The 23037-nt window shown below is 38.8% G+C and overlaps 2 protein-coding genes across 7 annotated transcripts; both read left to right on the plus strand.

The window, feature by feature from the left end:
* The first annotated feature begins 686 nt into the window (after positions 1-686).
* Positions 687-13885, plus strand: LOC135115378 (testis-expressed protein 264-like). Of its 3 annotated transcripts, none has more exons than XM_064032089.1 (7): positions 687-1810; positions 3210-3348; positions 3785-4007; positions 4779-4921; positions 5804-5876; positions 9391-9651; positions 10721-13885. In XM_064032089.1, the coding sequence occupies exons 1-7, from the start codon at positions 1689-1691 to the stop codon at positions 11044-11046; spliced, it is 1287 nt and encodes a 428-aa protein (XP_063888159.1). In that variant the 5' UTR covers positions 687-1688; the 3' UTR covers positions 11047-13885. The 3 variants fall into 3 exon arrangements, with proteins under 3 accessions (XP_063888159.1, XP_063888160.1, XP_063888161.1); XM_064032090.1 differs by having other exon boundaries at positions 688-1810; positions 9394-9651; XM_064032091.1 differs by lacking the exon at positions 9391-9651 and having other exon boundaries at positions 689-1810.
* A 2846-nt stretch (positions 13886-16731) lies between these two features.
* On the plus strand, positions 16732-21910 carry LOC135115381 (torsin-2A-like). Of its 4 annotated transcripts, none has more exons than XM_064032097.1 (3): positions 16732-17106; positions 17875-18072; positions 18765-21910. In XM_064032097.1, the coding sequence occupies exons 1-3, from the start codon at positions 17036-17038 to the stop codon at positions 19771-19773; spliced, it is 1278 nt and encodes a 425-aa protein (XP_063888167.1). In that variant the 5' UTR covers positions 16732-17035; the 3' UTR covers positions 19774-21910. The 4 variants fall into 4 exon arrangements, with proteins under 4 accessions (XP_063888167.1, XP_063888168.1, XP_063888169.1 ...); XM_064032098.1 differs by having other exon boundaries at positions 16736-17106; positions 18768-21910; XM_064032099.1 differs by lacking the exon at positions 16732-17106 and adding an exon at positions 17171-17425.
* The last annotated feature ends 1127 nt before the right edge of the window (positions 21911-23037 follow it).

Genomic DNA, 23037 nt, shown 5'->3' on the forward strand with positions numbered 1-23037 from the left:
AATATAAACTTTTTGTGTGTTTATTATTGATAATACACATACATTATTATGTTATTTTTTATTTTTCCCTATTTTCTTGTTTTATTTAATTTTTTTTTGTGATCTCATATATTTTGCTGATTCTTCTCTTCTTTTTGTATTTCCTTGACATCACAATTTCCTTTTTTTTCTTGTTTTATCAATTTGTTCTTAGCTGATTTCGCCATTTCCTCATTTATTTAATCTATTTATTTAGATTGTTTGTTAGTTAGCTAACTAACTAATAAGGTAAAAGAGAAATAGGGTTAGGAGGAACGAGACTGGAATTATTAAAACAAGATGCAATAGAGAGAGAGAGAGAGAGAGAGAGAGAGAGAGAGAGAGAGAGAGAGAGAGAGAGAGAGAGAGAGAGAGAGAGAAATAATGGGGGAGTACCGAGAAAGAGGTGAAGAAATAAAAGAGGAAAGATAGAGACAGACATATACATAGATAGATAGATAGATAAATAGATAGATAGACAGACAGACAGACAGACAGATAGATGGATAGATAGATAGATAAATAGATAGATAGATAGATAGATAGATAGATAGATAGATAGATAAACAAACAAATAAAAAGAGAGAAAGGAAAAACAGATAAATGAATATAATAAAAAAAAGAAAACAGAAACAAGAAAAAGAGAGAGAGAGAGAGAGAGAGAGAGAGAGAGAGAGAGAGCAGTCAGCTGATTAGAGAGAGGACTAGTAGACGTGAAGTGACTGAAGTGGCTTGCCGTTGTGCTATTTACACTAGACCACAGGCAGCCAGCAGGGAGGGCGTGGCTGAGAGAACACACACCCTCTCTCAGCCATTGCAGTGCGGAGGTGGCAAGCCTGAAATAGACAGACATCATAACAACCGCTGGAAGACATTTACACTCATACCGACTCATACATAAACACACACGTAGCTGTCTTTGATTCAGCATACACCCATTCGTGCATACATACTTATACACGTTCATTCACGCTCATTCAGTTAGTTCATACTCATATATTACATACAAATCATCATACATAAAGAGTGTCTCGCATACACACACACACATACACGTCACTCATACATAGCCGCTTGTCATACATCATACATAATCTAATACATGTAAATCTCGCTCAAATACATAGATTCACACACATCATTCTTACATTTTACATTTATATACCCTTGACAATTTGATTAATATATGCAGCTTCTCAAATACACGTACTTTTTAAAGCATATATAAAACAGGTTCTCAGATATACATGTAACACGGTTTTCTGGATATACATTCATGATAACAAACTGAAATATATACAGTCTGTCAGGTACCCATATTTGTACGCACACTCCTAGCTGTATACATGTAACTGACCTGTACTGTTCTGGTAACTTCTTTTTCTTTAGTAGTTTGTTTTACTTTTGTCTTAATCTTTCATGTATATATATTTTTTTGTATTTTGTGACGTTTCTTCCGCTGTTTGACCTGACCTTGGCTTTCCTTACCTAACATCACCTTTTTTAACCTAACCTAACCTCACCTCACCAAATCTGACCTAACTCACCTCTTTTAACCTCACCTCACCTCACCAAACCTAACCTTACCTTACCTAACCTAACTTACACAAACACACACTCACACATACACACACATACACACACACAGACACAGAGACACACACACAGCCATGGATACAGAGACTGCCCTTCTGTGGGGGTTCGTGGTTCTGCTGCTCATCGTCATAGCAACCATCATCGGACTGCTGGTTCACTCTGGCCTCTTCGTCCCTGTTGTAGTGAAGACGTGCAAGTGAGTGAGAGAGAGAGAGAGAGAGAGAGAGAGAGAGATTTATCAGTATATTTCTCGCTAATTTTTCTATAAACTACATCATGTAATATTGAAATAACATAATTTTCATCCAAGGGTTAGGTTAGATTTACATTGATGTTTTTCCTTAATTTCACAGCCAATCCGTTCACTGTGTAGAGCGTAATTTGAAAACGCCTCATGTCTTGCCCAGAAATATGTAATCAGTTCTGAAATGTGTTGGTTAAGGTTGTTTATGTAATGCCCACTACAGCCCTGCTTGTTTGTAATTTTGAAGCTTGTTAGTTAGTTAGCCACTGAGATTGTTATGTGATAGTTATGAGGTTATACATAGAGGTTTGTTATATACTACAGTCTTCCCTTGTTATCCTCAGAGGTGAGTAATAGACACACCTGTGGATAAGGAACATTTGTGGGAAGGTAGTGCATTCTTTAACTCTTTCACTACAACATGAAACAATTAGCAGCACCAGAAGCAATGTGTGAAGTCTTTATAAGTACAAGAAAGTTAGTGGAGAAAAGAATATATTTTGCGATTTCTTACCAGTTCCAGGATTGGACATGGCTGTCGAACAAGTAAAGGTGTCTCAGAGAGATTGGTAACTAGAGAAAGGTGTACCAAGGAGTAGTCAAAGGGTTAAGAACACCTCTGAGCCTCCAAAACTTGATGTACATGGTTACAAACTTTTTTTTATCAATTAACTAAAAAAAATAAATAAAAAAAAAAGCAATGAACACTGGTAGGTTCCCTCTCATCACCTCTGTTATTTGAGTTTGTGGTCAGCAGCAATGAAAGTGAAACCGTGGAACCTGAAACTGTAGGTAACGAGGGACGACTGTGGCTGTTATATGGTTGTTACTTGGTAGTTAGGTAGAAGACTCGTGTGGTAGTTTGGAATGTTATGTGGTGGTTAAGTGGTTGTTAGGTGGTAGTTAGGTTGTTAAGGCTTGTAAGGTGGCAGTTAAGTCATTGTTATTCAGTAGTTACGTTCTCAGTGCTTGTTATGTAGCAGTTAGGTCTCTGTTAGATTCTCAAGGCTTGTTATGTAGTAATTGGATTGTTTAGTTTTGTTACTTAGCAATTAGGTGAATGTTACAAGGCAATGTGGTTGTTAAGCCTTGTTATATGCCACTTAGATTGTTAAGGCTCTTTATGTAATGGTTAAGTCATTATTGCATGGTAGTTAGACTGTCCAAGCTTGTTAAGTGGCAGTTGCTTCATTGTGTCAAGGCAGTTTGGAATTTGTCATGTGGTGGTTAAGTGGCTGTTAGATGGTAGTTAGGTTCTTAAGGGTTGTAAGGTGGTAGTTAAGTTGTATTGTTAATTAAGCTTCCAAACGACCACACAAGCAATTAACTAAACTATCCCTCTCCACCTCAGGCCAGATCTTGGAGAGGCTCAGATTGCCTACAAGTTTGCCCGTGGCCCCTACAAGGAGTCTGGGGCGCTGTTCACTGAGATCCACACCCTGCTGCCAGAGTACCGCACAGTGGGGGTGTACTATGATGACCCCAAGGTGGTGAGTGTCCGTGTGTGTGTGTGTTTTCTATTTTATTTTTTATTTATTTATTTATTTATTTATCTATTTTATTATTTTATTTTTTATTTATTTTATTTATTTATTCATTTTATTTTTTTTGTATCATTACAGGACTCTTAACTATTTCTTCTTTCTCTCACCAATATTCCGTCCATCACCATAATGCAAGAGTTAACCTGTATTTTCAGTCATTAATCGCTATCATTGCACTCTAATGTTGTTCAGTCTCTTCCTACATTCTCTCACCCTTATTCCATCCATCTCCCTAATGCAAGAGTTAACCAGTATCCTCAATCATTCACCCCTCTAATGTGGTTCAGTCTCTTTGTACATTCTCTCATCAATATTCTGTCCATCTCTCCAATGCAAGTCTTAACCAGCACCCCATCACCACCAACACCTTCACCCCCAACAGAAGCAGCCACAGAAGCTCCGGTACATAGTGGGGGTGATCCTGGCAGAGGGGGCGGGGGCGACAGTCCTGCCCGAACACCGCCAGCTGCTGGAGGAGAAGGGGTACCAATTCGCCACCTTTCCAGCCATCGACCATGCTGTGCAGACCTCCTTCCCCTTCAACAGCACCATTTCCATTATCATGGCCGTCATGAAGGTGTACCCAGCCCTGCGAGAATATATAGGTGTGTGTGAGAGTGTATAGGTGTGTGTGTGTGTGTGTGTGTGTGTGTTTATGGGACCTTTTTTGCCTTATTTGTGTGTTGTATGTGTGAGGATGTGTGTCTTCCTTCTTTTTCTTTCCTTCTTTTCTTCCTTTCTTCAAAACTTATGTTGGCTCTGTAGAAACTGTAGGACTAGGAGGAATATAAAGGAGAAAATTTGACTGCAACAGCCCTACTAGGCCTAACAAGGCTACCTGTGTGACTGTACTAGAGATTCTGTGAGTTCGAGGTAAGAGGTCAGCAAGGTCAGAGGAAAGGAGGATAGGGAGGAGGAAGAAGAGTCACCCTTCCTTCCCTCCTTGTTTCCTTCTTTCACTCCTTCCTTCCTTCCTTCCTTCCTTCCTTCCTTCCTTCCTTCCTTCCTTCCTTCCTTCCTTCCTTCCTTCCTTCCTTCCTTCCTTCCTTCCTTCTTTCATTCCTTCACTCCTTCCTTCTTTCTTTTTTTGTACTATTATTTTGTGTGAAGGTATTTGTATTTACCAATTTGGCTTTTCACAGGACTGAGGAATGCTTGTTATGACCAATATTTTATAACCTGAACAATACACTGTTACATTGTTTCAAACTTTTAGACTCACCCTGTCATCTATAAACCTTCAATGGACATTTTTTCCCCTTATTTTTTTTCCATAACCACCATCCCTTCAAAAAAAAAGTAAATAAAAAACAAGAAATAAGATAAAGAAATAAAAAAAACAAAAAAAAACAATAACTCCCACACACTCCCTGCAGAGGCACGCAGTCTGTGTGCTCGGCCCTTCCTGGAGGTGTACGACAGCAACCGCGCCCAGATACTCTTCATTGGCCCCCTGGCACGGCAGGATGACTTCTACGTGCCAGAGGTGCTGCAGGAGGAGGAGGAGGACACCCACCAGGTACAATGGGGCGGCAGGGGAGCACAGGTGGGGAGGTGGGATGGGGGAGTGAGAGAGGATGGTTTTTGGAATAGGTAGGTAATGTTATTGTAATCTTATTTTTATTCTCTTTCTCACATTGTAGGTAAGGGAAGGAGGAAAGAGAGGGAATAAAAGGTGATTCATTGATATTACCTGCCCTATTTATTCCCAACAGAGGCACAAGGAGAGGGATTACTGTTATTATGAAGGAATTACTGTGTTATTATCGTGAAGTGTGGGCGACTGTGATCTTATGAAATGGATTACTGTGGTTGTTGTTGTGAAAGTTGGTGAGACTCACAAATATAGGCAAGAGAAACAGGGTTATTGAGTTGGGTGGTGATGGTGGTGGTGATAAAGACCCAAGAAGAGGTCCTATAAAGACTCATAAACACAGGGAGGAGAAGCAGATATTGAAGTGGATGGTGATGATGATGGTGATGGAGACCCAGGCAGTATTCCCCCAAAGAGCAGAATAGATATGAAGAATGAACAGAAAATAGGACAATATGCTGTGTATGGATAGAGTAAGAGGCTAAAGACAGTCAGTAGAGTAGACGAGTTGACAAGATAATATACTTTTGATTCCACCCCATTCAAGAGAGCAGTATGAGTGAAACCTCCTTATATTTTGAAACACACCTCTTACACGTATAGGTAAGCCCCCTGTACAGAGTTGGAAGCCGGGCCATGAGAGAAACTGGCTGAGACAAATTAGAACACTCAACAGCTAAATCATCCTGACCAATTCCTCAGTATCTTCTTGAGGGACAGGACAGGATAGGGATGTTGGATGAAGGACAGGTACAAGAGGAAGGTTATCAACTTACTGATTATCTGTCATCTGTTTACACCTGGCAGGATGATTACGATGATGATGCTCGGAGTGACAACTCCAGCCGATCTTGGGATGAGTCGGCGTCCTTCATGAGAGGTAAGGATGCTAGGGATGTGGGTAGGAAGGGTTAGGATAAGAGGTGTATATATAGACAGATATGGAGAGGAAGGGTTTAGATAAGAGGTATATATGAAGATAAGGAGAGGAAGGGTTAGGATAAGAGGTATATATGTAGATTAATAAATTTGCTGACCACTTATCATAGAAATACATCAGGAATCACTCAGAAGTATATAGTAAGTTTTCAATGTTACACACAATCAGAATCAGTGCAGCACATTCATACTGTATTGTAACACCTCAGACAACACAACCCCCAACACAACTCTAGGCACGTGGAAGTTACAGAGAGATACAGATGCCCCCATGTACTTTGCTGTGTGTCTCTTGCCCACCAAACTCCTGCAAAAATTTTAGGTACCCTGTGATTTTGTACTGTTATTCCCGTTAATTCATTTACTTAATTAATTTTTCATATGGAGCATTCTATACCTTGCATCTGCTGTGGTATAGGGATTGTAATAGGTGTGGGGTAGGAATCTCTCTCATTATGAAGTTGCAAGGGTAGACCGGTGCATGCTGTCTGGCCTTGCTGTAGAAGTATGTGGCCACCTGTGTTATATCCTAAGCTCCTGGGATGTAGTAGGGTTGTGTATGAGACCATCTCTTTCTACCAGATGGGGTTGAGAGTTTGTGTGTGTGTGTGGGGCTTTGTATAATGTTTGTTGTATGTGATTTTGGTAAGGAAAATTAGTTAGAAGGTTTGTGTGTGTGTGTGTATGTGTGTGTCAAGGAAAGAAGGAGAGAGAGTGTGTGTTTGTTTTATATATGCTTTTTCTATGATACTGTGTAGTTTTAATTAATTTTTTACTGTTTATTGATTACATTCATACATCTCTATTTCTGCATTGCCTGTATGTTTAAGGCTGTGTATGTTCTGTATGCATTCCTGGCTAGATTTGCTACATTTAAAAAAAATTTGTTGGGCATATTTGGGCCAGTGAAGATTAAGATTAAGGTGCTGTATATATATAAAGCTTTTTGTAATGCTATTGTTTATTATTATTATTATTATTATTATTATTATTATTATTATTATTATTATTATTATTATTATTATTATTATTAATATTATTATTAATACTACTGCTACTATTACTGCAAATTTTTTTTATACAGATTGGTAATGTGTTTGAGATTTGCTGCTTTGGTTAAACATGCTGGGATGTCCCTGGTGCTTGCATTCATACACACACACACACACACACACACACACACACACACACACACACACACACACACACACACACACACACACACACACACACACACACACACACACACACACACACACACACACACACACACACACACACACACACACACACACTGAATGGAGAATGAGTCGTGAGGGGCAAAATCTGACTATTCCTGTTTGTGCTGGAAAAGAAAGGAAAGACTACTCGCACATCCCAGGAAGAACAAGAATAAGTGGCAAGGGAAAAACAACCTTGTATTTGCAGTATTTTGGATTGAGAGTTTGATGTATTTTTAGCAGTTACAAAATTTTAATTCTAATTCACAAAGAACTAGATCATTGTTCTTTCACCCCTCCACCAAGTGTCTCAGGAACATTACAGCAAAGTGGAATACATTTAGCACACCACAAGACTGTAATGGCAACACAACACCTCACCAGCACATCCTGACTCATTCTTGAGCACAACACAAGGCTGTAATGGCACCACAACACATCACCAGCACATCTTGACACATCCTGTAGTGCATTCATTCATAGTCTGCAGCTGGAGCCTAAGGACTTTCATAACCTGTGTCTGTGGCTCAGTCAGTCTGTCTCTCATGTAGATCACATGCTGGCCTCTCCCCAGTACAGGTTTTATGTCTTTTTCCTGTCTTTCTTATTTCGTATAGCACTTGATTCTTTTTTTATTTTTTATTTTTTATTTTTTTTAAGAGGAATGATAGGAGATTGCAAATGTGTTGAAGTTAATATTGACAAAGAATGTTTATGATAATGTGAGCTCAAGTCATGGGTGGAGCTGAAAATGCTTATACACTTTTTGTTCTGTGTTTTATTTATTTATTTTTTTCGTAGCATCACCACGATCTGTGCATCTATATACCGAACCAACACTCCCTAACAAGGTGGCACAGACAAAGCACCGCACACTTATACACACGTCACTCATGCTCTTGGCCCCATCAGCCCCAGTGGAAAGGAACCACCTCACCACATTTCAAAATTATAATGCTGTAAATAGAAATCATTGCACACTCAATAAAATAAGAATTGGTGCATAGTTTAGGCCAAACATTTTGAAACTAGTAATGATAAGTATTTGGAAAGGAGAGTACTGAGATGCTGGAGGTAATTTGTAGAGATATACTTTGACAGACTCATTCCACATGTTTTGAAATACTGTACAGAAGCCCATGTGTTGATCCTCTTCATCATGGCTGCATACTCTGAATACAGTAATACAGCCATTTCAGAATTGTCATCCGTATCATGCACTGATAGTTTATGGAGTGAATGTACTTGATAAGGGAAGTTCTGAAGATGTTATCAGGTTTTAGATAAGGTGGAAAGGAAGAGTGGCAAGTGACTTTTTATGTGAGGCTGGTGCACAAGACCTCACTGTGTGTGTGTGTGTGTGTGTGTGTGTGTGTGTGTGTGTGTGTGTGTTTGTTTGTCCTCATTGTGTTGAGTGACTGCTGACTGAGATAAAAAGCTGCTCTCCATTCTCCCTCTTAGCCTTATTTAATATTTGATAACACTATCATCTTCAGGAGAACTTTATCTGTCACGTGCCACTTATTTGCAGCGTGATGATTAATGATGACTGAACTGAACAAAAAGCGTTACAGTATAAACAGTTTTAACTTCATGCTTGACTCCAGCTTACATTACCATGATTATTATTTGTCAATTTTAATTTTATTTTAATACATTCATCATCTAATTTCATTCTTCTGTCCAACAATGAAGAAACCAAGTACTGCACAATGTAAAGGAGCTACCTTGCATAAGAGCCTAAGGGAAGCTGCAAGAAACTGTCGGCTGTACACGTAGCAGTCCTTGTATGAAACCTGCCTACCTGTTTCCACCTGTCATCCACATCCATCTTCTAGCAAAGCTCCTTAATGACTCAGCACTAACAATCTCATTACTGAATCTATGCCATTCAACTACCACTCTATTTGAGAACTGAATCCTTCCTATTTCTCTCTCTCAAATGTAACTTTTCAAGATAGAGGGAAGAGAAGTAAAACGTTTAGTGTGGAGAGGCAAGTGAGACAGGCTGACTAATCCATAGCCCAACCGGTGACAATCTTACAAGAGCACAAACCAATCACTGACTAGGTTACGAGAACTAGTGAGTAATTCAGGCTCCAGGCATAGACTTGGAATGAATAGACCCCACTGTGCATCCAGCCACCTCACTGTACTGTACATATACTACAACACCCGTCCCTCTCTGCCCCTCCCCTGCCATGCTTGCTGCTGCCCTTCCCTTCCCCGGCCCAGCAGAGGAGGCAGGGGGTGGTGACGGCCACGAGTCAGACCTGTCCGAATGCGAGGAGAGCAACACCACCACCACCACCACCACAGCCACCACCACCATCACCACCACTGCACATCCTCCACCACCTCTCTTTCAGTGTCCATCTTCCTCATCTCCATCCACTGTTCCTGTTTCTCACACTCCACCTCCTCCTCCACCTCTGTCCTCTTTGTCTTCTTCTCCTTCCCCTCCTCCTCCTCCTTCTTCTCCTCCTTCACTACCAGGTTAGTTTAAACATTGTCTTCTTGTTCTTGTTCTTGTTCTTCTTTGTGGAATTTGAATTTTCAATCTGTTGCATTTCTTGTTTACTTTTTGTATCTTTTCACCTGATTGCTTCTTATTCTCTCTCTCTCTCTCTCTCTCTCTCTCTCTCTCTCTCTCTCTCTCTCTCTCTCTCTCTCTCTCTCTCTCTCTCTCTCTCTCTCTCTCTCTCTCTCTCTCTCTCTCTCTCTCTCTCTCTCTCTCTCTCTCTCTCTCTCTCTCTCTCTCTCTCTCTCTCTCTCTCTCTCTCTCCACATCTTCCTGTTACCTCCATTATCTCCCTTCCCCTCCATTATCACCTGCTTCTGCTCCCTCCTCCTGCTTGTTTGCTTGTCTGCTGAAATCCCCATATGTTTATTTTGTTTTATTTTTTTTGTTTGTTCTTTGCTTTTGTTTGCCTTTATAAGTTGTTTTATGATTTTTTTTTTTTTTTTTTTATTCCTGCTGTTGCTTGTTATGTGTTTTTTTTTTATCTTTTCGTTGTTTGTTTCTCTTTAGTTCTATGTGATTTTTTTATTTATTTTGTTCCATGTATTTGTTTTTTCTTTTTTTCTTTTCCCTTTTTTTATTTAACATTTTTTATTTGCTTTTGTCTGATTTTCTTTTTTGGTGTGTGTGTGTTTTTGTATATTTCTTCTTTTGTTGCTTATGTATTTATTTTATTTATTTTTTTTATTTTTTTCACTTTCTGCAGAGCTTTTTGTTTTTTTGAGTTCATGTATTTGTCTTTCTCTGTGTCTGTGTATTTATTGTGTGCACTTTTTCCTGTGTATGTCCATAACTTTCCGGAGTCTGGCGTAGTAATAGCAGTAGCTGTTGTTGTTGTAGTGTATTTAATAGTTTTCCTTAGTGCCTCTATATGTTAACTATTATCTTTTTAAATCTACACAGCTATCATCATTATACAAAAAGATCTGTAGAGTGCATATGCATAACTGTTTATATATATACACATACATGAACACACAAACATACATTTAAAACAAACCACAACACAAATCCTCACTCTTCTTTCCTTATCCCCACCACCAGAGGACACCACCACCACTGCCACCACCACCACACCGCCCCTTACCACCACCACCACCACTGCTGCTGCCACACCTCTGCTGCCCCCACCCATCCCTGACCCGGTGGAGCCTCTGGACATCGCTGACACAGGGTCGGCCGGGAGTGAGGAGAGTGATGCTAATACTGCTTCGTCCTTTGAGGAAATTGACGACCGGGAGGCTGCTGCTGCTGCTGCTGCTGCCGCCGCTGCTGCCGCCGCCGCTGCCACTGCTGCTGCTGGTGGTGGTGGAGAAAGTGATGGCAGAGATGGGAGTGTGCGGAAGGATGATGATGAGGGGGAGCGATAAGTGATAAGTGGGTGAAGATGGAGTGGAGAATGAGAGAGAGAGAGAGAGAGAAAGAGAGAGAGAGAGAGAGAGAGAGAGAGAGAGAGAGAGAGAGAGAGAGAGAGAGAGAGAGAGAGGAATAGTTTGGAAGGATAGGGGTTTAGAAAAGAGGTGTAGGAGGAGGAAGAGGAGGAACAAGATGAAGTATGTGTGAGATATAGGGAGAGAATGGAGGGAAGGAAGAAAGTCACAAAGATCAAGGCAGTAGGATGTTTAGGAAGGATGTGAGAATGAAATATTGATAAGGTAAAAAGGAAGGATATGTGAGGATGAGGAAGGAATGAAGGAAGGAGATACAATGATAATGAGAAAATAAAAAAAAGGCAAAAATATGACATAATCTTGGGTTGAATAGAACAAAACTTTTACATATCTCTTAAATGAATTAGTGTTTATTATACTCACTTCATATATTATTGTACTTCCATATATTGTTAATTCTTTTTATCATGCTAAGGTTTATTTATCCATTTATTATGCATTGAACACAACAATACATAGGCAATTCTGTATTTTAAAGGGATACACAAGTAATAAACAACGACAAATATTTTACTATGCCATATCATATTTAATCATTCCATTATCAAAAAATTTTAAAAAGTACTAAAGTTAAGAAAAATATATACTCAACAAAAAATACAAATGCACACTTGGTTAAAGATTACTGAAAATGTAAAATTAGTCAAAGTACATATAGTGAAGACTTTCAGATTTAAGAACAAGTATTGAAACACAGGACTTGGGGTTAATATGGGCTGGGCAGGGCTGGTAGGGGAGTGAGAGGGAACTGTAGGGGTTTGTCTTGCTTCATGGGGCTTTGTGAGAGTATAAGAGAGCTGATTGGGGGCTGTAGTCTATGTGTGGCTTACTGAACAGGGACTTAGATTATAAAGGGTTGGTGTGTAGAACTTGAGATCATTAGGGACAGAACATTGAGGGTGTGTGGGGCTTAATAGGGCTTAGCAAGATTATCTGGGAGCTGAGTGGGGGCTGCAGGGTGTGCTGAGCTTGGTGAGGCTGTAGTAGAGGGCTGAGTAGTGAGAGATATGGTGTGTTAGGTATAGGGAATGACTGGGTTGAACCTCTCCACTCCAATGCTGATGGGGAAAATTTAGCGAAGAATGTCCTGCAATGCTGTGATGATGATGTATTGTTATTTACTACACTCAGTCCTTCGTTTGCGCTTGGTTTTGATGGTTTGGACACTGCTTATCTCATACTCTGGGTAGCATAAAGTAGGTCATAGATGAAAGAAGGTGATACATGGAAATTTCAGACATTCACGAATCCTACTTCTCTAGAATAAGACGTAATGTTGATACTGTGAAGCACACTGTAAGAACTGATTGCTCTTATTAGATAAACAGGTGATGGGCAGACTGTGTTAGATGGTCAATAATTCCATGCATGCCAGTTCACAATACCCGTATGTTAGTGTAATGGGACAGCTGTGTATGTACTTGCTGCCCGGTTCTGAAGGGCCATTGTATCATGAGTGAGTGTTTGAGTGTTTGACTGCCTCCCATCGTGCTTGCCAAGCCACGTGGGAGGTGATGCTCAGTGCTGTGTTGTCTTTCATGTGCCTGCTGCTGCGGGGGTTCCTGCTCAGCCAGGCAAAGTATCTTTCCACTGAACAATAAGGGTTACCTGAAGGTTTGCCATTATGCAGGGAAGGGCATTTCTTTAATCAAGTCTTATGGTGTTTGATAGCTTCCTGATCTTGTGTTATTGTGCTGGGTAGGATCTAAACTATGTCCAGTGGTATCTGATAACCTTATCTTACTAATGCCATTGCACTGAGTAAAAGGTTAGTAAACTCAACTAAATCTAATGCTATTTAATGGTCTAATCTTACTTATCATTTGTAGTAGAGGTTAGGAGGTTATTCTCTCAAACACAAGTAATGTTAAGTCACTGAGTGGTGTTGGGGCAGTGATGGACATTAGGGAAGAGATCATCTGTGACCACAAAAAGTAACTCATAAGCCGTCCAATCCAATAAGGGAAAATGAGGACGTTAGATGAAATAACGACAATTGAGTGGTGTTGGATTTACTTCAGAGTGTCCTTCACTGTTATGTGGCAGACCTTCAAGTAATCTAAAAAAAATAACATTGCTTTGCATTGACATCACTTCTGTGTATAGAATTTTATGGTTATCAATCTATCCCTTCATTTCCAAGGTGAAGTCTTGAAGTAAACTGTATTTCAAGGGCATTAGTGAGAGGACAGGTTTATGTTTGCTGTGTGGTGCTGTTGAGAGGCTGTGTGGCTGGCCTTGCTGCACCACCATCACCACCACCACCATTGCTCCACTGCCCCAGGCCTCCTTTTCTGCCACATCATCACCAGTCAGTCAGTCAAGCTGTGTAGTAGTCAGAGCCGCTGTCCTGTCTCTTGCTGTGGGCATTGGGGCGTGTGTGTGTTTGTACTTATTCTTGCTTCTAAGGTTTACGTGCAGTATTGGCAAAAGAAAAGGAAGGAAAAGGAAAAGTAGAAAATTAGGAAATTGTGGGGATAGTGAATGTTTTCTTTCCATAGAAATTATAATTAAGAACTGAATTATTCTGTGAAGTTGAGTGTTTATTCCACTTATAGTACAGCCTAAAGTGAGTGAAAGTTATTATTACGTCCAAAATACAATTGGGTTAATTCATACAAGGTTGTGGTTTTTTAAGCACATATCAAGAGTGCTTCTAAGTACCCAGTGTGAAATTTCCTTGTGCTGGTGCCTGTCACATCAAATGTACTACTTCTGTCTATACAACTTTAGCAACAAAATAAACTCTTCAAAATTTTACAGTTGTTTGTAGACTCCATTTAAAAAGTTATATAATCATGTTCTATTGTTATTTATAAGTACATGAGGCATGTTTCCTGCCTCATTTCCACACCATCTGTCTCCCTCAGCAACTTGTGGACATTAAAATGATCATTAATTATGTCAGTATTTCAAAATAAAATTTTTATTTGCTTATTTCTGGTTGCAAGTAACTTTAAATTGTTTTTCAACTTAAAGTTACTTGCAACCAGAAATAAGCCTGTAAAAACAGGCCAAATTTTTAAGTGTTTTAGTATTCTTGTTAGTTAAAAATGGGTGAAGTTCCCAGTGACTTTAATTGTGTCAAGATTCCAACTTTTTTCTACTTATTTCAGTAAATTGTTTATTTCATTTCCTAAGTAACTTCAATCTGAATGAAAAAAAAAAATTAATGATTTTTAAAGCGTTTTAATTCCTTTTAATTGTAAGCTTAATAATTGTTTTTAATCCTGTCAACATTCCAAATTCTTTCAAATTATTTATTATTATTTTTCCATTACTCATGTTTGAAATGTTCTGATATTCACAGTATTAGTTAAAATATATGGCAAGTCAAAATATATAGGTCAATCGAGTCTACCAGTAGTTTTCCTTCCCGTCATTTTCAAAATGAAACGGACGACGTAAAAAAAAAAAAAAAAAGGAAAAAACGGATCCCAGTGATGTCATCAGCTGGATCCAGACCGAGATCTTTCTCCCTTCCAGTCTCTCTACATCGATATTTAGCATAATCTCCAATATTTTACCAGATATTTCTAGTTCCAGAGTCAGTATCCGTCCTGCACCATGGAAACCACAAAATAACTTTAATATTACTTCAGGGCTTCTCATTTTAACACTCCTAAAAATTCAACGCAAAACCCGATTTGCTTTATTTTTGTGGCCTCTATGCATTGTTTTCTTAGATGGGGATCATAGCTAACTGTAATCATAGCTAACTCCTAATTTTTTTTTTTTTTTTTTTCGTTCTCTGAACTTAAACAGCGTTCTCTGTTGTATACCTACCTACTGTGTGGGTTTCCTTTATCTATGCAAAGTCCTTTACATTTGTTAACATTAAACCTCTATTTGCCATCTGTCTGTCCAGTCGTTTATTATAGATCTGTCTGCAAGGCGAGGGCATCCGAATCCGACCTAAATGACCTACCCATCTTCGTGTCATCTATAAATTTACTAACATCACTACTGTTCCCACTATCTATCAAATATAATAATGAAACTGGTCCCTGTGGCTCACCACTAATTATACTTGACCCTACTCTGATTTATAATAATTAATTACAACTCTGTTTAAAAGTCTGTTGCATATTGTCTACTAACCACGATCTTATCCGACTATATAACACCTTCCTTTTCAGTCCATGCGCCGTAACCTTTCTCAAGAATCTCTGATAGGGTGCCTTGTCGAACGCCTTACTAAAGTCCAGGTATAGGATGTCATACTTATCCACATTATTTACCGCTTTATAAAACTTTACTAAAAAAGAAAAAGAAAAAAAAAAACTCAAGTTCGCAAGGCAACACTTCCTCTTCGCGAAGCCATGCCTGTGACTGAGTTATCGAGTAATACTTGTCTAAATATTCTCTAACGTTCTTCGTGATTAATGACTCCATTATTTTACCTACAATTGACGTTGAACTGACAGGTCTATAATTAGACGGTGCTCCTTTGTTTTGTTATCTACAAGGAAAATATCTACACCGTACTTTGGCTTGTTATCTACAAGGAAAAAGTATCTACACCGTGCAAATTTTATTTTGGAATTATGTATAACATAGAGAAAGTGTAATTGAAATATTTAAAAAATTCTTTTTATTCGTATTCTAGCGATGAACGGTACGTTCATCGCTAAAGGTCTGGAGCTTCTTTTCTCATCATCTGAAGTAGTCTAGGTGCGATTGAAATGCTCTTTGATTGATGCCTCACATTTTTTTTCAACATACGAATCTTCGCATCATGCTAGGATCTTTCATTTCCTTGTGTATGTGGTTTGATGTTAGGATCGACGTAATATTGCCGATGATTTACGCAAAACTGACGAAAATTGAGTTGGTTTGAATTAGAGTAAGCTGGCCAGTCGTCGGAATGAACTATTGAGCCTTCAGCGACTTCTCTCTGAATAATTGATTGAAGTGTCTCACGGTCTCTTCTTTGAACTTCAACACTTGAACAGACATTCCACTCATGCTTCAAACTCTCTAACCAGACAATCTCTCTCGAAATCAAGACAAGTGTTTTCCTTGTTCTTGTTAAGTACAAACTTTTCTTGGTGTAGATTACAATATAAAGTATAGATCGCATACCAAAGTAGATTCAAAACACTTACATCGCAATATGAAGTGTAAATTGCATACCAAAGTAAATTCATGACAGATAGATAAGAAGCCAAAATAGCACCAATTAGACACTAGCAATATCCTAAAGACACTTGCAGTAATAACCTCTGCTTTTTTTCATTACTCTGGGATATATTTGGTCTGGTGATGACAATTTTTTTTTTCTAGCTTATCTCCTGTTCCACTATCTCTTTAGTTAAAGAAATAATTATCAGTTCATTCACTTCTGCTTTAAAAATCTGTTAACTATCCAGCATTTCCAGCATGTTTTCCTGAGCAGAAACTGTTAAAAAATACTCGTTCAGAAATTTACTCATCTTCAAAATTTTATTCATCTGTCAGAATTTCAATCATCTTGAGTTGAGTAGTAGAGTGTGTGGCCGAAGAAACTACGTGAGCTTCCGTATAACAATCAATCGGTTTATGTTTCCAAGGAGCTTGTGAAGAACTCAAGATGCCCATCTATCTCCCATCGTACACATTAGCTATGTATCATAGTATCGCGATGTGTTGCAAGATTACTTCATTCATGTATATCTAGGTAGACTAGCGAAGAATGGCGGTAGAGAGTAGTAATACTGAAAAAAAAAGAAAAAAAAAAGTGGCATTTGTTGTTCCTCTTGTTGGCCATCATTCCACTGTGCTGCCAGGTTGTGTCACTCGCCCAGCGTGGTACTAGTGTAGCAAAAATGCATATCTGGCAAATCGTACCGGGGGTCTGCAGCTAGCCGGGACCCACTTTCTCCACGAGTACCTAGAATTGTGTATTGTCTGACTGGGAAGAGAAGCCATGACAAGGAAAGGAAGACCTGTTATTCCCAGTGTGTGCCCCAAGAGTGCCTGGCAGAGAACCCTCAACAGGTAACAACAACATGTCAGTCACACACACACACACACGCACGCACACACACACACACCTTAGCAGGATACGCAACCTACAAATACAAATATTACTATAATGTAGATGAATTAGAACAACGAATATAACTGGGACATAACATATGAATAATGAGTATCGACAAGAGCGGGTATGAAGACGCCGTTGTAAAGCCAAACTTAAACCGCCGAGGTGAGCGTGAGCCACCTGCCTGGTGTAAACAAGCCTGACAACAGCACCGCGGCAGGAGGATGGTGGTCAAGGGGCCTGCTTGTACCCTGCCTGCTAGATAATGGAGGACATGTAAGGATAAGTGTGGTATTTATATGTTTTGAGTGCGTGAAAAATGTGAGGAGCCGTGCCGGATGTATGTAGTGAAAGGGAGCGATTGTGTTTGCGGATTTACTGAACTTTTTTACGGATGCCGTTCTTGATTCTGTTTAAAAGAAAAAAAAGAAAAAAAAAAGATGATGAATCAGATACATATGTAGGATATGGAACTGGTGAACGATGTGGAATTTAAGCTACAAGTAGGTAGATTCCTTTGTCGCGCTTTGCCCTGTGTGCCACTACCATCTTCCTGAGCTAGACACTTGCGACAGAAACTTGTTGCGATGGTTACAAAATGCTCCATGAAATCTGCATATCACTTGCACATTTATTAGTGTCTTTTTATCTTTATTTGTGCCTCCGACTTGCCACTCCTACACATGACAAAGGATTCTTACAATATCCTATCTTGTATTTCCCAGGGCCAGGTTAAGTTTAGACAGCGAGGAGGAGCCACTGAGGCCCAGGTCTGCCACACCCTCCCAGCCACCTGGGGGCCACCTGCAGACCCAGTCAAGACGCAGCCTGCTGGTGCGGTCTGCCTCTGCTGGGCCATGGACTGCACACACTGTTACCTATGGCTCGCGACGCCCAGGCCGCAGCCTCACCAGGGACACAAGGTGAGTGGAGGTGTGCAGTGGTATGTTCTTTTTACTACTGCTTGATTTGGTCATGAGAGGCACTGCTGTGTAGGAAGTTCTGTACACCTTTTTTTTAGTTGTGAGTTTTTCCTTTTAAAGACACATCTTGGTGCCTTTCTTCTTTTTGTGCATGTATGTTTTTTTCTGCTTCGTTCTTTTTCCTTTTTGTTTTGTTTTTTAATCCCAAATTTATGTATGTATTCTGAAATTTATGCAAAAAGTGTTTTTGAACATTACAGTAATTTACAATACTAGTAGCACTGTCCAGTGACTGAAATTATTCATCATGCATGAAACTTGCATGAATATTATCCTCTGGCTGTTCACAAGCCTTTCTTGTAACAAGCTTGCCTGAATGCTGAAGCTTTATCAGTTAGCTGAATATCAAGAAGGCTTCTCTAAGTCTTCATAAGTACAGTTAAGGATGAAGGAAGTTAAGTCCATGAATGCAACAGCCTTTTATTCATCTTCCAGTGACTCAGACTGGACTAGTATCAAGTTATAAAGTTTACAGTGCCCTTAGAATCCAGTACTCCTTGTGTATCACTCTGTGGCTTATCAGTCAGTCTCTTGTCATGGAAGTTGCACACCAAAGCACATCTATATTTGTAAGAAGGAGCAAGATACAGAACTCCACCACACTCTGTAGGCTCATGAGTCACATTTTTCAGCAGCAAGAAACGTGAATTGCCTCCGCCAAGCGCTGGGAGGAGTCGCTGGTGTTGGTGTGTTGTGGCACTCATCTCCATCCTCATCGCTGTTGCATCATCTTCACTGTATCTGGTCACAGACTTATCGTTCCTAATAGCTAATAAGGAATTGTCATGTAGGGAAAGGAGGAATGCAGAGTTCCCGATAACTGAGCTCAAGAATCAACTTAAGAAAAACATTGTTGGTCAGAACTTGGCCATAGAGTCACTTGTTCATAACCTGAAGATGTTTGCAGCTTCAAGTGCAGAGCGGCCATTTGTGCTGTGGCTGTCTGGCTGGGAAGGAAGTGGCAAGACCCTCACTATCAACATCATTAAAGGCGTGCTGCCAAAGGAGTTCAGAGTGCAGACGGTCCTTGCTCAGCTGTTGCCCGGCAGTGCTTACAACCTACAAGAGAAGGCCATGGGTCTGGTGCAGGGCCTGGAGCCGTGCGCACCAAACCTTCTGGTGATAGACGGATGGGACGGGGAGTCACGGTTGCCCTTGGCCATCCTGGAGCAGTTTCTGAAAAGCCTCCACCTCCCTGAGGCCACCACACAGAACGCCAGTCGTGTGTTGGTTGTTTTAAGCGGGACGAGAGGAGGCAGGGACGTGTGGCAGCACTTTCTTGACCTGCAAAGAAAAGAGGGAGGAGAGACGAACTTCCTTGAGCATGACTTCACCAACTTGAGTCTGAGGCTGCAGAACACACACTACCTGGCCTCAGTCACCAGCAATGTGGCCCTGGTGCCGTTCCTACCAATGGACTTGGCGCAGATCAAGTCATGTGTGGTGAGGGAGCTACTGAGGATGCAGAGGGAGGATGTGGTGATAGATGAGGCAGCGCTGGCCAGGGTTATGAAGGAGGTCTCGGCTCACACTGAGTTTGTGCCTGGCTCTGATCCCCCCCTAGCCATCCATGGGTGTAAGAGGGTGCCGGCACTACTGGCACTCGTCCTGTCTGGCTCTCTGGATGACTTGAGGCTGTGATGTGTGTGTGTATGGGTGTGTGTGTTTACCTGTGGGTATTTTTCAAGGGTTAAATGAAGCTCATAATGTCTCTTCTTTTAATACCAAGTTATATCATACGTACATACTTTTTATTTATATTTATGTGTTTGTGTATGTTTGTGTGTGTTTAGGTGTGTGTGTGTGTGTGTGTGTGTGTGTGTGTGTGTGTGTGTGTGTGTGTGTGTGTGTGTGTTAAAGGGTGTGGGTGTGTGTATGTATATAAGTGCAGTAGAATTATCTGTTATTCTTTCTGGTATATATATTCGCAAAATCAAACACAGGGCAGGAAAGTGATGGTGAAAGGTGTATTTAGAGATCAATAAGATAAACTAATGAAAAAAAAATATAAACACTCAAGAGAAGAAAAATATGAATGAAAAATAATCATGATATATATATATATATATATATATATATATATATATATATATATATATATATATATATATATATATATATATATATATATATATATATATATATATATATATATATATATATATGATCAGGGAAGAAAAATATGAATGAAATGTGTATAGGAGCTGATGAATCAAAATAATTTACTTTAGTTTGAGAATTACTGTACATAAATCACTGTTAATGAAATCAGTATTGACACTCATATATATGCACTTGCATAACACCTGCATGACTATGAATCATTAACTTGTATATCACACCTGTCTTACCTGTCTGTATTAATTGATTATAGTGGTGTCAGTATTAACTGTGGTGCTCTTACAGTTAATATCAAACTAAAAGTATTACTGAAAAGTGCTGAAATGTAAGATCAAATAATGTTAAATTAAAAATATTACCAATGAATGCTGGGTTGTAAGGTGAAAGGATATCAAGTGATGTGTAAGATCAGAGTTAGGTAATTACTGCTTTCTTAATCAAAGTTTTAGTGTCTTGCTCTCTTTGTTGAGTGATGGTAATGATGATGATGATGACGGAAAGTGATGTACATACAGCTGTTTGAATCAAATTTTTTGTGGCTCTTTTGTTCTCAAGTTGAAATCATCCACATAATACAACTACTACTAATAATAATCTACACTTTATCTTTTGTACAGTCCAGAAAAAAAAAGAAACAATTGGATTAATTTCTTTTAGTGTTACTTAAGAATACATTCATAAAAGTACAAAATGCATCAATCATACAAACATATATATATATTTTTACTCGAAACCCATGTAATAGAGGCGTACATAATTCAGAATTCTACTATGCTGTATATACAGGTGCATAGCCATATCTAGTCTTATATATATATATATATAGTAAATCTATCTTTTCCTACTACTAATTCTATATATGTCAATTTTTCTACTATTTCTATATATACATGGAAAAAAAAAAGGTGTTAAAAATGCTATAAAAATATTGAAAGTTACTATTATTACATAGCTCAAGTGTAGGTATGCATAATACTTTCAAACATTTCCATTCATTAATTACCAATATTAGTGTTGTTATTATGATATTTAACATAGTAACACATATTAGTAGAAGTGTTTACCAGTTTACCTTTGTGTATTGTATTCGTGTTATTTCTCGTTCTCTATTTACGTGGCTCATTAACTTAACCATCTTAGTGTTATTAGTGTTATCAAGTTATTGTTCTGTAAAACGTGGGTGTTTGTCCCGATGGCCGCACTACACCTCGCCTCTCTTAGAGTCTCCCCTTGGTGTCTGCTTGTGCACTGTAGCCTAGAATCATGCCACAGAGAATAGATTTAGGTTTGTTTCTCTCTCTCTCTCTCTCTCTCTCTCTCTCTCTCTCTCTCTCTCTCTCTCTCTCTCTCTCTCTCTCTCTCTCTCTCTCTCTCTCTCTCTCTCTTCGGGGGAACTAATGTAAACATGTTAGGGCAGCTATGAAGGGGAGATGGAGATAAGGAGGTGTGTGTGTGTTGTTGTTTTTTGCTCAGAGTTCAGGTGTTCAGTGTGTTCTTTGTGTGTGTGTGTGTGTGTGAGAGAGTGAGTGAGTGAGTGAGTGAGTGTTATGTTATACTGTGCTGCACCTACCACTACTGCATATGTCTATAAAGAAAATCACCGTCTATTTTATATTATACACAAATGCACTCTTTTAATAAACTTTCTCCAGGCACAGTATGTTGTTACAGTAACTATACGTTTCTTTTTACATTGTTTGTTTATTTATTTATTTATTACGAAAAAGAGGGCAGGTACAGGAAGCCGTGTGGTCTGTATGTGTACGTACCTTTATTTCTGTATGTTTTGCTCATCTTATTTACTAATTTTTTCTACGTTGGGGAATCTGAATGAGGGTATAAATATAAAAGAAATCATTAAATAAAATACTCTTCAATATGCCACTTCTGAAATTAAAAGATTAATTGTAAGGCATTAAAAAAAAAAAAGTTGGTCCATTTAGTCTCAGATTATGGTGGCAGACAGTAGCGCATACACAGGCAGACAGGCAGACAGACAGACAGAGTCACTTTTATATACAGGTGAAGTGTGGGGTACTTGAAGAAGGCGGGGGGGGCAGTTTATGGGAGGGGTTATTGTAGGAGGCTGTGTTATATTGCGTTGCTGTTGGATGAGACTTGGGGTTTTGCTGAAGAATGTTATGGGAAATGTGTTTACTGATGTGTTTTGTGTTTTGTGAAGGGATTCTATACAGGTCTGAGGAAGAATATGCGAGGGAAACTGTGCTCTTTATTGTATGTTTATTTTTGCATTCATTTACTGTGGTTCTAGTATTATGGGAAAATGGGTATGAAATTATTATTATTATTATTATTATTATTATTATTATTATTATTATTATTATTATTATTATTGTCATTATTATTATTATTATTATTATACGTAGTAGCAGCAGCAACAACAACAACAACAACAACAACAACAACAACAACAACGGCAGTAGTAGTAGTAGTAGTAGTAGTAGTAGTAGTAGTGGTGGTGATGGTAATAGTAATATTAGTAGTAATAGTAGTAGTAGTTGTTGTTATTGTTGTTGTTCTACTATTACTACTACTACTACTACTACTACTAATAATAATAATAATAATAATACTATGTAGGGAAAACTATGAAAAATGACGATGCATTTCTTCATCAACGAACATATTACGTATTTTCTTTTTGAAGTTGAGCAATGAGAATCCTAAAAAAAAGTATATATATATATATATATATATATATATATATATATATATATATATATATATATATATATATATATATATATATATATATATATATAT

This window comes from Scylla paramamosain, chromosome 29 (genome assembly GCF_035594125.1).
Source record: "Scylla paramamosain isolate STU-SP2022 chromosome 29, ASM3559412v1, whole genome shotgun sequence".
Lineage (NCBI taxonomy): Eukaryota > Metazoa > Arthropoda > Malacostraca > Decapoda > Portunidae > Scylla > Scylla paramamosain.